This window comes from Sorex fumeus, unplaced genomic scaffold, assembly GCF_029834395.1.
Source record: "Sorex fumeus unplaced genomic scaffold, SorFum_2.1 ptg000086l, whole genome shotgun sequence".
Lineage (NCBI taxonomy): Eukaryota > Metazoa > Chordata > Mammalia > Eulipotyphla > Soricidae > Sorex > Sorex fumeus.
The window spans coordinates 18,010,320-18,024,924 of NW_026606143.1; the positions used below are offsets into that span (position 1 = coordinate 18,010,320).

At 39.2% G+C, this 14,605-nt stretch overlaps 1 protein-coding gene across 1 annotated transcript in view; it reads left to right on the forward strand.

The window, feature by feature from the left end:
- The window catches only part of DMD (dystrophin), a 2,292,284-nt gene that overhangs the window by 559,461 nt on the left and 1,718,218 nt on the right, over positions 1-14,605 (forward strand). The window contains exons 8-9 of the mRNA XM_056131284.1: positions 11,146-11,330; positions 12,793-12,924. Coding sequence (XP_055987259.1) covers positions 11,146-11,330; positions 12,793-12,924 — 317 coding nt within the window. The remainder of the gene's footprint in view (positions 1-11,145; positions 11,331-12,792; positions 12,925-14,605) is intronic.

Genomic DNA, 14,605 nt, shown 5'->3' on the forward strand with positions numbered 1-14,605 from the left:
CAATATATTATCCTTTAAGTACCACCAGGAGTAACCTCTGAGCACAGTCAGATGTGACCACCCCCCAAAAAACCCCAAGAAAACAAAAGAATTTATTTTTAGAATAATTATCAAAAATTATATAACACACTCTTTGGAATGACTATGATATCAACAATTATTAGTACATAGACAACTATGATTTGATTATAGATCTCTCTAGCCATGAAGGCCTTTGTAATGGTCTGATGATTTTATTTATCTGTGTGCTATAAATATTTCTTTTGTAGTATTGTAAATAGTACTTGTTTCACATCAAGTTGATAGAAATTTTCACTTGAAATTTCTGATGATTGGGGTTATAGTATATTGGTAAGGTGGAAGCTTTGCAGATATGAGGCTGTGGTTCAAGATGAAGCACTCCCAAACTTCTCTTTTTATCTTCTTGTGGTAGATTTGTGTAAGGAATATTTATATTAAGATTTTGATAGACATTAACATTTTTTTTGAAATGTTGGAACCAGTCAACCATGCTTAGTAGCGCAGACACTTAGTGACTGAGGCCTCTGCAACACTGTTATCCTCTGATAATTTGATAAGGCAAACATTTTTTTTAAAATTTTATTAGTGAAACACCATGAGGTACAGTTGTAGATTTACAATTTTTTGTGCTTGGGTTTCAGTTATACAATGATGAAATACCCATCCCCCCACCAGTGCCCATTTTCCACCACCATGGATAATATCCCTCCCCCCCATCCCCCATCCTACCCTGCCTCTGTGGGAGGGCATTCCCTTTTGTTCTCTCTCTCCTTTTGGGTGTTGTGGTCAAGGCAAAAAATATTAAAAGTTCCTTTTGTGCTAGAAAGATAGTAAAGGGGTTAAGGTCTATGTCTTGCATATACTGAACCTAGTTCATTTCCAGTACCACTTGGCTGAACAAACATAAATGAATACAATCAAGAAGGCACACCCCAAAAAATCATGCCTGACCTGTCCCAAAAGGGCCCAGAGCAGCACCCCAGCATAGCAGGGTCTGAGCAGCACCATATCGTCAGAGCCTTGCAAAGCACAGCCTTCCCAGTTGGTCAAGAATCGCATGAGGTCAATAGTTGGAATCAACCACAAGTGTGTGGGGGGCAGAGGGTAGGTAAGAAAAAGAAGGGACTAGTATGACAAAATAGCTGGAAATTAGCATGGTGGACAAGAACTGAATATTTAAAGGAGTCAATGGATATACCTGCTAAACTTTAAGTATCTGTATTGCAAACTGAAATGCCTAAAAGGAGGGCGAATGAGGCTGAAACAGTGAGGGGAGAGGGGGAAAAGGGGAGAGGAGAACAGGGAGAGAGGGGGAGAGGGAGGGAGAGAGAGACAGAGACAGAGAGACAGACAGACAGAGAGACCTGCCATAGAGGTGGACGAGTGGGAAGGAAAATGAACTGTGGTGCTGGGAAAAAACTCTGGTAGAGGGATGGGTGTTGGAATACTGTATGACTGAAAACTGATCATAAGAAGCTTTGTAAGGGTCTATCTCATAGTGATTCATTTAAAAAATAGTTTTAAAAGAATGCCATGAGGGCCCCTTGTGGCCCACAGAGCAATTTGAAATGCCACCTCTGTTTGGTGGCTTTACCCCTCAATACCCCTCAATTTCATTTTGTTTGAGTTTCTTTGATTGCTGCTGAAGCTGCATTTTGTGTTTACTTATTCTTTTTGTGCCTCACTTATTCTAAAAAAATCAGTACTATGGTGGAGGGTATAGATAATGTTTGGCAATAGAATTTCTTGAGATACAGAGATGACTTTGAGACCCTCAGTCTTTGAATTTATTATCTGAAAAAGTGAAGGCAAAGTACTGGAACTATGGCACAATGGCTGAACTCTAATTCTGATTCTGCACTAAATTTGTGTGAGCCTTGCCTTCCTAATTGAAAAATAATGGGGCTTTACTAACTGATTTATTTGTTCCATTTAGCAGACAATATCAAAAATTCTGATGACTCTAGAAATACTCATCATCATATTGATCAGAAATAAAATATTCTATTAGTATTGAGTTCTAAACCCTTTATTTTGAAATGACTCGGAAGATTAGACTAGAAACCATTAACGTTTGTGTACATAAAGTCATTAATACGATTTTTTTACAGATTTTTAATTTTTTAAAAAAATCTTATTGGAGGGCATTCCCACTTTTCATATATTTTAATGCTTTGTAATAAAAACAAACATGCCATCTCCAATCATACATTGTTCATGTAACAATTATGTAGATATCTGTTTAATATCAGTTACCTTAACATAATTTTTGTAAATCTCTATGGATTTTACTACTTTTTAAATTTAGTTTCTTAAATCCTTACAAGCTACGAGCATTGATCCTGGTGTAATTAGTGTCTGTGAGCTCTGCCTTCAAATCTGAAATTTTTTTCTGATTTTTGAACTTGACAATGTGCTATTGAAACTGGGACTTTCAATTTGATTCTACAGGTAAGAAAACAACTAAATGATACTAAGGAAATGTGTTTCTAGATATATTCAAGTGTGCAATTAAAAATTGACCATGCCTCGAGATTCAGAATTGCTCATTCTTTAACTGCATCACACTCTTATAAAATAAGAAGTGAAATCAAATCCCATTTAGAAGTCAAATAAATTTGCATGAAGGAGTTGATATGCAAAAGTGATGTTCCAACTGGGAGATAGCCCAAGTGATCCTCTGCACCACATGATGGAGAGTTCTAGAATGTGGGCGGACCCCTGTGGTGTCAAGCATCCCTCGGCCAACTGCCGAATTATTAACTTCACGTTTCTGGGCCAACCGTCACTGGGGAACCCATCTCCCTAACCCCCACCCTCAGCGCACATGCACACACACAGACACACGATGGGGTGGCACCTGTTCAAAAGCTACAAGGAAGTTTTTTTGTTTGTTTGTTTGTTTGTTTGCTTTTTGGGTCACACCTGGCAGTGCACAGGGGTTACTCCTGGCTCTGCGCTCAGGAGTTACTCCTGGCAGTGCTTAGGGGACCATATGACGTGCTGGGAATGAAACCCGGGTCCGCCACGTGCAAGGCAAACGCCCTACCCGCTGTGCTATCTCTCCAGCCCCAACAGAGAAATTTTATCAAGCAAATATTTTTTTATGTGAGCAAATGACAATGCAGATTTTTTAAAAATAAAAAACAACTATGACAAAACTGTATTAGAGGGTCTCTATTGGTGAACAAAAATCTCCTCAAGCAGAATTTTCCTGATTTGGAGGACACCTGGAAGTGAGGAGATCTGTGAGTCTTCAAATGTGAGATGCAGGTAAATGTCAGCATGCTAAGCATGGTTACTAGGGTGAGACAGGCCACTGTTAATTGGTTTGCATTCAGAATCAGGTTCATTAGCTGTCTTTCAGGACAGTGATGCTCATAGTTGGTTGGGGGTTGGGGAGCATCATGTTCAGCATCATGTAGAGTGATAATTGTTAATTGAATGAATGCTGGAAGGTTGTTACCATAGTTAAAAAAAAACCAAAAAACCTCAACTTCCTCCTTCAGGCTTCCTCCTCCATTTTGGTATCTTTGCAGTTAGGGGGCCATATTTTGGGCTGCCTTTTCTTCAGGTCATTTTCACTATTGAGACTCAGACTGGTGGGGAAAGGTGCAGTGAGGAGCAGGGGAGCCAGGGCGGCTGGGGTGCATGCACTCATATGCGCATGTGGAAAAGAAAGATGGTGACATTCTGGGGCCTTCAGGTCCCCCTCTTCGGGTGGGAGCGGGCTGTGTGTGCTGTACTGCACAGGTGGGAAAGAAAGATGACAGGGAAAGAAAGGTGGTGGTGAAGGAAAGGTGGGGGGAAAGAAAGATGGCGGGGAAAGAAAGATGGTGGTGAACGAAAGATGGCGGGGAAAGAAAGATGGCAGGAAAGAAAGATGGCGGAAAAGAAAGATGGCTGGAAAAAGATGGCGGCATTCTGAGGCATGCTGGTTGTTCTGCTCTTGTGGGGGAGGGGGAGTGCTGCGTCCACTGAACTGCGCATGCGCAAGGACAGTGGCGGGAAAGAACGTGTCGTTCTGAGGCATGCTGGTTGTCCTGTTACAGTGGGGGAGGGGCACACGGTAAGAGCTGACCTGCGCATGCGTCAAGGGAAGATGGCGACTGTCTGAGACGTGCTCATCACCCTGATCTCATTGTCGTCCGTGTAATGACTGACGAAATTTGGGGACAGTAACAAAGTCAGTTGTGGACTGGCCTCGCCAGGTGGTGATCCGTGAACCTATTTGGGTTGCTACGTGGCCCCTGAGCACCGGGACGCCTTTGCTGAGGAGAGCCTTCGTGATGGAGGGTTCGGGGCCTGCTGACAACGTTGGTGCCATGAATCTGAACTCACCAGCACTGCCTGGCCTGCCCAGCCTCAGCCAGAACCCCATGGAGGAGGCGGTGAGCCCCCAGAACACCCTTTCCATCAGCCCCGAGTGCCAGCTGCTCTCAGCAGAAGGGAGGAATTCCCAAGCTAGTGTGGCCCTGAAAAATGTTGCTGGAGTAAAGCGACGTCGTACAGCTTTATCGCTGAGCCAGCTAACTACACAGTTTATGGAGGTCGTCAGCGATCATCCTGATGGCTTGGTTAGCATAAGTCAGATGGAAGCAAGGCTGGGTGTAGAGAAACGGAGGGTGTACGATGTCACGAGTGTCTTAAGTGGAATTGGTCTTCTGAAGAAGGTCTCAAAGGACTATGTTCAGTGGTTAGGTTATGACGTTAGAGATACAGAAGCCAACACCCTACTAAAGTCTGTGCAGGAAGAACTTTCTGATTTAGCAGAGAAGGAAAAAGCTTTGGATGAATCCATTGAGGCTGCTGCTAAGGAATTGGAGGAGTTAGTAGATAACGAAGAAAATGCAAAACTAGCATATGCGACCTTAGAAGATATTCGAAATACTTCAGATTTACAGAACCAAAATGCTATTGTAATTAAATCTCCAGCTGACACTCTCTGCTATATTATTTGTCCTACACCCAAGTCTATTGGACTTCATATCAAAAGCTCTAATGGGCCTGTAGATGCTTACTTGTGTAAATTGCCGGAGGATAATGCAAGTAATAAAATGTCTGAGACTGAAGAGAGCATTTCACAGGGAAGCATACATCCAGAACACCTTGTTACAGAAGAAAATCCTCTACAGTAAAGTGAAGCAATTGATAGCATTTGGGAACTTCTGCGAGTGAACTCTGTTTTTACGTCAGTAGCTTAAAGCCCGACCGTCTTTTGAGTGGTTCACCACTGAGATTACTAGATGCGTCTGGTTCCCTTTTCAGAGAGAGACTCTTCATGATCACTTTGTTGTTGTTTCTGTTAATAAGACTGATATTTTATCTGTTGAAATAACTCCATCTCAGAAGTAACAGTAAAATACAGTTCTGCCTGAGATAGACAACTGCTCCTGGCCTCTAATTTATCTCTCAGAGTTCTTGTATTGGTATCCTACATGCAATTGCCATGTACTGCTAATATTTGCAATTCGTTGGTGTGCATTTTTTATTCACAGGACTCTCAATATGATATTTTTGTTTCTGTCTCTGGCATGTGTAGGCTACTTATGAATAGTGTTTATGTCAATAGTTTTCCATTTTTCAGTATTTGCAGACCTGCACTAGTTGAGAACCGGTTGTTAAAAGCACTTACTTAAGTAAAACTTTCACCATTGTATAACCCCCAAATGTTACAGATATATGTATGTAGGAAGAATAATGAATGCTTTTTGGGGACGTGGCATGTTCAGCTTGCAAATGATCCTTCGAAGGTCTGAGAACCTGTCCTGGTGGTGCCCCATCAGTGGATCCATTTAAGAGTGTGAAAATGCAATGTGACTCCAGTGGTGCTTTGGTGCCTGGGATTGTTGGGGCCACTTTGTGATAATCTGGGACCTCTGGAGTCATCCATATTGGAGTTTTGAGATCTCTAGAGCTATACCTGGTGATACTTGGGGTGGGGGCATGTGGTACAGGGAATCTAACAGATGGCAAATGCCTAAACTCTTGTACATCTTCCATGTAAATATAAGTATTTAATTTCCATGTTATTTATAGATTTTCATTAAAATTTTCATTAAAATTAATAGAGAGGTTTTGTCAAGGTTTATTATAGAGATGATATGGGATCATTAGCGATTGCTATCCTTTTAAAGTGCATAAATTTTGTCTTTGACTATAAGTCTTCTAAGTAAGTTTCTGGTGTTCAAAATGGATTTCAGTCTTAAAGCAGTTACTGCATTGAATACTGGGGGCCAGTATAGAAATGCCCTCAGGGATGGTGGAAGAAGATTGATTCTTTGTTAATGGCCCAGGTTGTCAGAGTAGCCATTTGGAGAAATGAAATTAGTTATTTGCTGTGAATTTTTTTAAAAAATAAATTTTTAAATGCAAAAAAAAAATTTAGTGAGTCATTTGTTCCTACTTAGAATTGGTATTGTATTCTCTTGCTTTTATTACATGGCCAGTTTAAGTTATCTAGCACCCGTGTAGAAGGCAATCTTCACTTCTCTTGCCCTCTCTTTTATTATTCTTCTCCAATCCCTTCTGCACTTAAAACTTTCATTTTACAGGTATTTTGGCAGTGTTGCAGTCTTTTTCAAAAGTACTCTCAAACCTAATGTGTTCAGGACAAATTATATAGTTTGCTCTTAACCTGGCTCTGTTCTGCATACAATCTGTTTATATTTAATTAAATATTTAAATTTGAAGCGTAGTGATTTGCAGTACTGTTAACGATAGGGTTTTATGCCTACTGTGTTCCAGCAGCAGCCACTCTACCAGAGTGTCTACATTCCTGTCTTCTCAGGTTTTCCCCTTTCAAACCTTCCCCATCCTTGCTAAGCTTAGTTTGAAGTCCAGCTCTTTAGTCTGTTGCCATCGACCATTTGTTATTTTCATACTATGTTGCTGGTTTTTTGTCATTATTCTTTATGTGGCTAAGATACCCAGAGGTGCTATTTTTGAGACATAATGACCCTAAAAATCTGATCCTAGCACTTTTGCTCATGCTGTTCTATGGTTTGGAATACCCCCTCCCTATTCCTTCATTTCCAATGAACAAAGTCCTCTGTGGACTTATTTCAGGTCCCTATGCAAGAAGAATGTTCTGGTCCTCCAGTGATACATACTTTATTTTTATTAACATATTAGAGTACTTATTAAAGCAATTAGAGGAATACATTTTGAGTTCTATTCATAATGAAGCAATTTTCCTTCTCTTCTGTGTTATTCTGGAGTCTAAGTAGAATTCATGGATTCTCTATCTTGTTAGTTCCTTGTTAAATATATTTTCAAAAACAGCTCTTTAGTAAAGGTAAAAAAGGTAAAGGCCCTCCCGTTGATCGTCGATTTGCTGGAGCGGGCCCAGTAACGTCTCCATTGGAGACTTTGTTGTTACTGTGTTTGACATATCGAATACTCTCGGTAGCTTGCCGGGCTCTCCGAGAGGGGCAGAGGAATCGAACTCGGGTTGGCCATGTTGGCCGCTTGTAAGGCGAACACCCTACCGCTGTGTTATCACTCCAGCCCAGCTCTTTAGTAAATATATATTTAAGAAATGCAATTCATTTTAGAATATCTAAGTTATTGTTAAAAAGAGAGATACTTAATTCCTTCTACTGGTATTGCTGACTAACTCAATGTCAGAGTTGGGATGATATACTATTTGGGCAGAATGTCAACAGCATGGTCAACTGTTTGATATTAATTACAGTGATCACTAGTTAGGATTATTTGCTTTCACATAAATAGGTTTTTTGTGGATAAAATGTGTGCTACTTTTTGACATTTGTATGGGGAATTAGAAATAACATTTGCTCTATTTTTATATGTGAACATAATTTCTTTTGTGGATTTCCCCAGTGTTGCTGAGGCATCATTTCCAGGGATGATCAGGCCAGCAATAAGGGTCTGATGGATCAGCCCTAGGGCCTGCCATCCTAATGATGATCAGGCCCAAAGTTACTAGGAACATGAGGGGAAAACTCATTTATGCTCACAGGATCATACATTGCCATGGATTGAGCCTGTGAGTTTCATACACGCAAAGCAGGTGGTCCAGCCCTTTGAACTATTTCCCTGACCCTTATTTTTTTGCTTTAGGGGATATACTTGTAGTGCTAGAGGGGGTACCATGTCATGTCAGAGATGAAACAGAGAGAAACACAGGCTAGGCTCTACCACTTGAGCCATATCCTCTTTCATGTCTGTTTTTGTTGTGGCTTGGGTTTTTAACATTTCGTTTTTGGTTTGTTTTAGTATAGGGTCACACCTGGTTATGCCCAGGGTTTAATCCTGAGTTTTCTCAGCGATGACTTCTGACTGGGTTTTGGGGACCATACGCAGAGTCACAGATTTGAACTGGGGGCAGCTGCATGCAAGGAAAGCACCTTTATAATCATATTGCCTCTGCCTAGCCCATGTTTAATCTAATTTGTCTTTCTCTCATTGAGTTTTGTTGGGGGAGGTTCACATCTGGTAGTACTCAGGGGGTCATGCGGTACTGGGAATGAATCCAGGACTCGTGCATGCAAAGCATACACTCAAGCCCTTTGAGTCAACTCTCAGGCCATCTAATTTCCCTCCATTTTCTTTTATCATGGCATATATTCGAGGTCAAACATATTTGTGCACGTTTATGTGTAATTCAGTGGTTAATAGATAACCACTGTTTTTAAAATGCCATTGTGTTTCTCACAAGATGGTTTTGTATAATGTGCTCAGTAATAAGCAATCTTCAATAGTGTTCATCATAAAACTGACTAGATATTAGTGACAAGGAAGAGAACATTCTGGAATGTCCAGTTACAGTGATATATAGTATCCACCATACAAAGAACACTTGGCAATTACCAAATGAAAGGGAAATTTGGGGTTTCAGGATTTCAAAGCCAAATAAGAGTTTTGTGTGTGTGCCCATGCACAGAAATATTCCTCTAATGCTTCCTTACAAAGACTTGTGTGAAAATTACTTTCACTGTCTGTTGGTTAATAATTAAGTTCTAATAAGAACAGAATGTGTATTGCATAGCATTGTGCCTCTCATCCTTCTGCAGTTAAGGGTCTGAAAAAAATAGCTATTAAAAAGAGACAGGGTAAGACAATGAAACTGCAGATAATGTAGCATCTCACTCCCCAGTAATTTTTCCAACAATTTTATTCCCTGAGTGATCTTCATGTCAGCATCCTCAGCATCACATGGGCACTAGTTGGCTGTACAGGTTCTGTTTCTGCCCTTGACCTACAGAATACAATTCTGTTTTTTTTTTAAAGACAAGTACCTGGTTGTTAGTCCATGGGTATTTAGATTCTCAATACTATATCAAGAATTGTGTGTATGTGTACATTTAAATGTCTGTGTACTGATCTTCAAAACAACCAATAATATTTTATGAAGGAAAAAATAAGTGGCCAGTTGATTCATGTACACAAAAAAAATGAGAAGTGCCATTTTCTACTATAGAGAGATGCAAACATGGGACCATTAGTTAAGTTTTCTCTCTGTTAACTCTTTCTAAAATTACTTTAAAACTAGTTGCTTTGATTAATCATATTACTGCTACTAGTGAATGGATGAACTGACTAGCTCAACTGTCTTTTATGTGAGTCGACTTGAAAATGGATGTCCCTGTGTATCTAATCAGAACATATGACCAAAGTATTCACATATAACTTAAAGCAAATCTTTTTATGTTTGTTGGTTTTTGTTTTTTGGGCCACACCTGGCGATGCACAGGGATTACTCCTGGCTCATACACTCAGGAATTACTTCTGGTGGTGCTCAGGGAACCAAATGGTATGCTGGGAATCAATCCTGGGTCGGCCTCCTGCAAGGCAAACATCCCACCCACCGTGCTATCGCTTCGGCCCTTAAAACAAATCTTTTAATAATAACAAACCAAGATAAATTTGTGGCAAGATAAAGAAAATGTCAGGCACACATAGCTGCAAAGTTGCCTTGACCGCCTTCCAGGACTTAAGTTTTACTACTTCTGGGATTAATGGTATACTTCATATAAATGGTTATATATTTACATTTTGTCCCTTGGAATGAGTAATCATCTGTAATGCTAAGTTGCAAAAGACCCTTTGGAAGGAGTTAGCACTTATTCTGTGTTTTTAGAAATTGTTATTGTGGTAAAATGATGGTTTTCTCTCATCCCTGTATGTGTCAAGGAACATGATGTCAGATTTCTTGTGAAGAACTTTGAACTTTCTGGAGTTTGAGGAAAAAGTCAGTGCTTAACTTTTATAGATGTGCTTTCATATAAGCAAATATTCCTTTTTTGGGGTGGTGATACCCCAAATGGTGCTTAGGATATCTGGGGGGCTCACCTAGGATTCTTGCCTAACTGGACCGGCAGTTCAGTTCATGGTCTGAGGATGCAATGCTGTTTAGTCCTGTGGTTCTGGGGTTACCCAGGATACCCTGGACATGCTGGGGGGCTGTATACAGGGCCATGACTTGTTGTACTTGGGGCCATGATATGTAGGGGATCACACCTGGCCTGTACCCTCACCAGTATATTTTATGGCCCCTAAATTAATATTTTAATATATGTAAACAATAATACAGATCATGATCCATATAGTATGTTGTTTCACTTTTATTGTGGAAATACTTGGTTCATTTCAATAATTTTATCCCTTACATATGTAACCACTGGCAAAAACATTGGACTTGGGCATACAAGATTTTTTTAAAAAAACAAAAACTAGAAGCCAAAGCATTAAGCTGTTTTGTAATTGTTTAATTACCAATGTCCCATTTTAATTGACATACTAATATAACTGTACATGGAAAGGAAGTTGTAAACTTTTATATTTGTTTCTTATCTAATGAAAACCACTCTCTTCGATGGGATAGTTTGGTGATTTGTTTTGGGAAAAAGTATCATGGAATGAAGTTTTTATGTGACCAAGGAAAAGAAATTAACTTTAGTGTTCATCTCATTGGTCTGCCAAATTGGAAGGGCATTTTAAACCTGATTATCATGTTCTAATTAGTCTCTGGAGGACAGTCATGGACAATCGAGTGCTCATTAATCTGTCTTCTTCCTGTAACATTGATTTGTTCATTTCCCTCTCAGAGAATCAAATATAGAAACCAAAAATTGATGTTTGGTGTTAATTTTCTTACAGATGTTGCCACCACTTATCCAGATAAGAAGTCCATCTTAATGTATATCACATCACTGTTCCAAGTTTTGCCTCAGCAAGTGAGCATTGAAGCCATCCAGGAAGTGGAAAGGTTGCCAAGGACAACATCGAAAGTTACTAGAGAAGAACATTATCAGTTACATCATCAAATGCACTATTCTCAACAGGTAAGTGTTAAAAGGACAATATAAATAATATAAATATATTTTCTATTTGATATGTGTTTTATGTATCATATTTATATTTTATTTAATACTAGACATACACATGTACACATGTATATACTCTATACATATACATGTATAGAGTATATATATACAAATATAGTAGCATGCTATATGTGTATATATGTACACATGTAATTTTTATATGTATATGCATCTATGTGTTATAACACTAGTATGTAGTTATATGTAGTATATACCTATATATCTTTGTGTATATATGTATATATATATGTATATATATATATAGAGAGAGAGAGAGACTGTGAGCCTTTTATATTCATCTGATATTATAGACAATAGTATTGATTTCAGGACACATTGATACAGTATTTTCTATTGATATACACCATATTCTACAAATACAAACCACATAATATAGTCCTAATATATGAAATGAAATAAAATATAGAATGACTGTAGCACTGTCCTCCCATTGTTCATTGATTTGCACAAGCAGGCACCAGTAATGTTTCCATTGTGGGACTTGTTGTGACTGTTTTTGGCATATAGAATACACCATGGGGAGCTTGCCAGGCTCGGCCATGTGAGCGTGATACTCTCAGTAGCTCTCCAAGACGGAGGAATTGAACCCAGTTTGACCACATGCAAGGCAAATGCCCTACCCACCATGCTATTGCTCCAGCACATAGAATGACATAAATGAAAATTTTCATGAAGTAGAGAATAGAAAAAAAAGAATTAGAATAAAAGCAAAAACTAGCATTCTGTTTAATATTTTCCCAGTTGGGTGTCAACTTGCTTCCATATGATTATGTTTTGCCTTAGAGAAGTTATTACTTTCAATAAAAAAATAAGTGAAGATACAATGTATTTATTAATTTTGCAGAACCCAGTGGAGATGATCCATTACATGGTTGCTCTCACTTCCATCAGCAATATTTTGAGGTGTTTTCATAGTTGTTTTGAGGTGTTTTCTTGTTTAACACAGTGATCAAAAATTTTGTAGCCAAAATTCTGCTGAAGGTGTGGACAGGTTTTAGGTCTAATTCTCATTCTACTGAGCTCATTCTGTCTTTAGCTTATGAAAGTTTCAGTCTTTTCCAGGGTATTGACTTGATGAATTCTGGGTTTGCTTACTTTGGGTTCAGAGGAAATTGCTCTTGGGGACCTGCACTTGTCTGATGGAAGAGTATTGTCCCATATGGGGGTTAGTTACAGTTGTGTCTACTTGGAATCCCTATGCTTACATTGCTCCATCTTATTCTTGTTCTCCACATGACATTGAGCACCACAAATCTCTCTGTGTGTTTATAAAGTGGGGTTTTTCCGTGTCACTGTTTCCATTTCCATTACTCTTTTTTCAACCATTGGAAAGCAGTTCTTCCATGAATGCTCACGAGTTTCATTCTCCACTTTGTCCCTTCTTTCCACTTTCGTGCAGATTACAGTCAGTTTAGCACAAGGCTATGAGCGAACTCCATCATCACCGAAGCCTCGCTTCAAGAGCTATGCCTACACACAGGCTGCTTATGTCACCACCTCTGATGCCACACGGAGCCCGTTTCCATCAAAGGTCAGTTAACCTTTACTCTGTTCTACAAGCCCCAGAGTTTCTTTGTTCCAGATAATCCAACCTGGTTTTTGTTCATTCAAATTTGACAGTGCCTTTTTGTTCTCTTCTTCAAGAACTGTTGCAAGTTGTACTCTCACGTTATACAGTTTTGCTACTGAAATGCCTCTAGATCCAACCTGTACTGACTCTTCATGAACAGGGTACTGATAAAGTAATCTTTACCTTTATCATATAATGACAGTAGTCCCCCTGCTCTGTGGTTTCCCTTTCTGCACTTAACCACAGTACAAAAATCTTATGACCAAAGGTTTTTTGACTGCAAAAGAAAAAAAACACATTCACAGAACTTGTACTTCAACATATTAATGTAATACTTTGTTGTTAATCTTCTCCTGTACCTAAGTAAGTTTATCATAGATATGTATACCTCTCTTTGTGTGTATATATATGAGAGCTGCTTTTAAGAAGAGATGAGAAAAGTGGTTGATATATAATTCCTTACTATTGGCCATTTGAGGCATCAATGGGATTTTGTAACACCAGCCTCATGCCATGGATAAGTAGGGCTTACTATCAAACTTATCAAACTTTTTGTCAGAGGCATCGTGACTAGTATACAAATAATGAAACTTAATAGTGCTATGTACAACATCTTTAACAGAGCTGGAAAGTGGCTGCTTATTTATTATTCTCACTCTCTAAAGAAAATTTATCTCAATAATCTGATTTGCCAAGAAAAAAATATTCTATAAAGATTGTCTTTATTATCATTTTACGTGGCCGACCCGGGTTCGATTCCTCTGCCCCTCTCAGAGAGCCCGGCAAGCTACCAAGAGTATCTCGCCCACATGGCAAGGCGTGGCAAGCTCCCCTTGGCGTATTTGATATGCCAAAAACAGTAACAACAAGTCTCACAATGGAGATGTTATTGGTGCCCACTCGAGCAAATCCATGAAGGACAGTACTAATTTCATTCTACGAAGTTATCTTTATTACTTTTAGGGAAAATATAATTATAACCGTTATATCCTGTCAAATGGGCTAATGTAAGTAAATAGAGAACATGTTTTTATTCAAAATGTCCTATGCTCAAACCAGGTCAGATTCTACATATGTTTTTGTAATTTCCACATAAAGGACCTTAGTGGAGTTCTGCATCATAGCATTATACAAGGAAACAAAAATAAATACAAGTTATTTCAGTTTTGAAAATGAAAAGCATGGAAATAAAATGTTCTGGAATTGCTAGATTGGCTAGAATTTCATTTTAAAAGACAGTTTTGTTTTGCTTAGTGGAACAATTTGGTATTTTACTTAATAATTCATTTGTTTTTTGTTTTTTGAGCCACACCCAGTTGCTCCCAGGGCTTCCTCTTAACTCTGCTATCAGGGAACACTCCTGGCAAGGATCAGGCAACCTTTTGGGAGTGCTGCAGATTGAATTTGGGTGGACAGCAGGCAAGGCAAGAGCTCTGTCCTCTGTTCTCTCTGGCCTGTAGTAGAGCAGTTTGAAAAGTTATGAAGGAGGTGACTTTTCTCAAAATCACACTAGGAAATGGATTTAGAAACCACAAAACAGAGTCTATTGGTAGAAATGTTCACATTTTTAGTGGCTCATTGTTTTTTGGGGGTTGGGGGGGCGCTGTGGGGGTAAGAGGGTTGGGCCACACCTGGGAGTCCT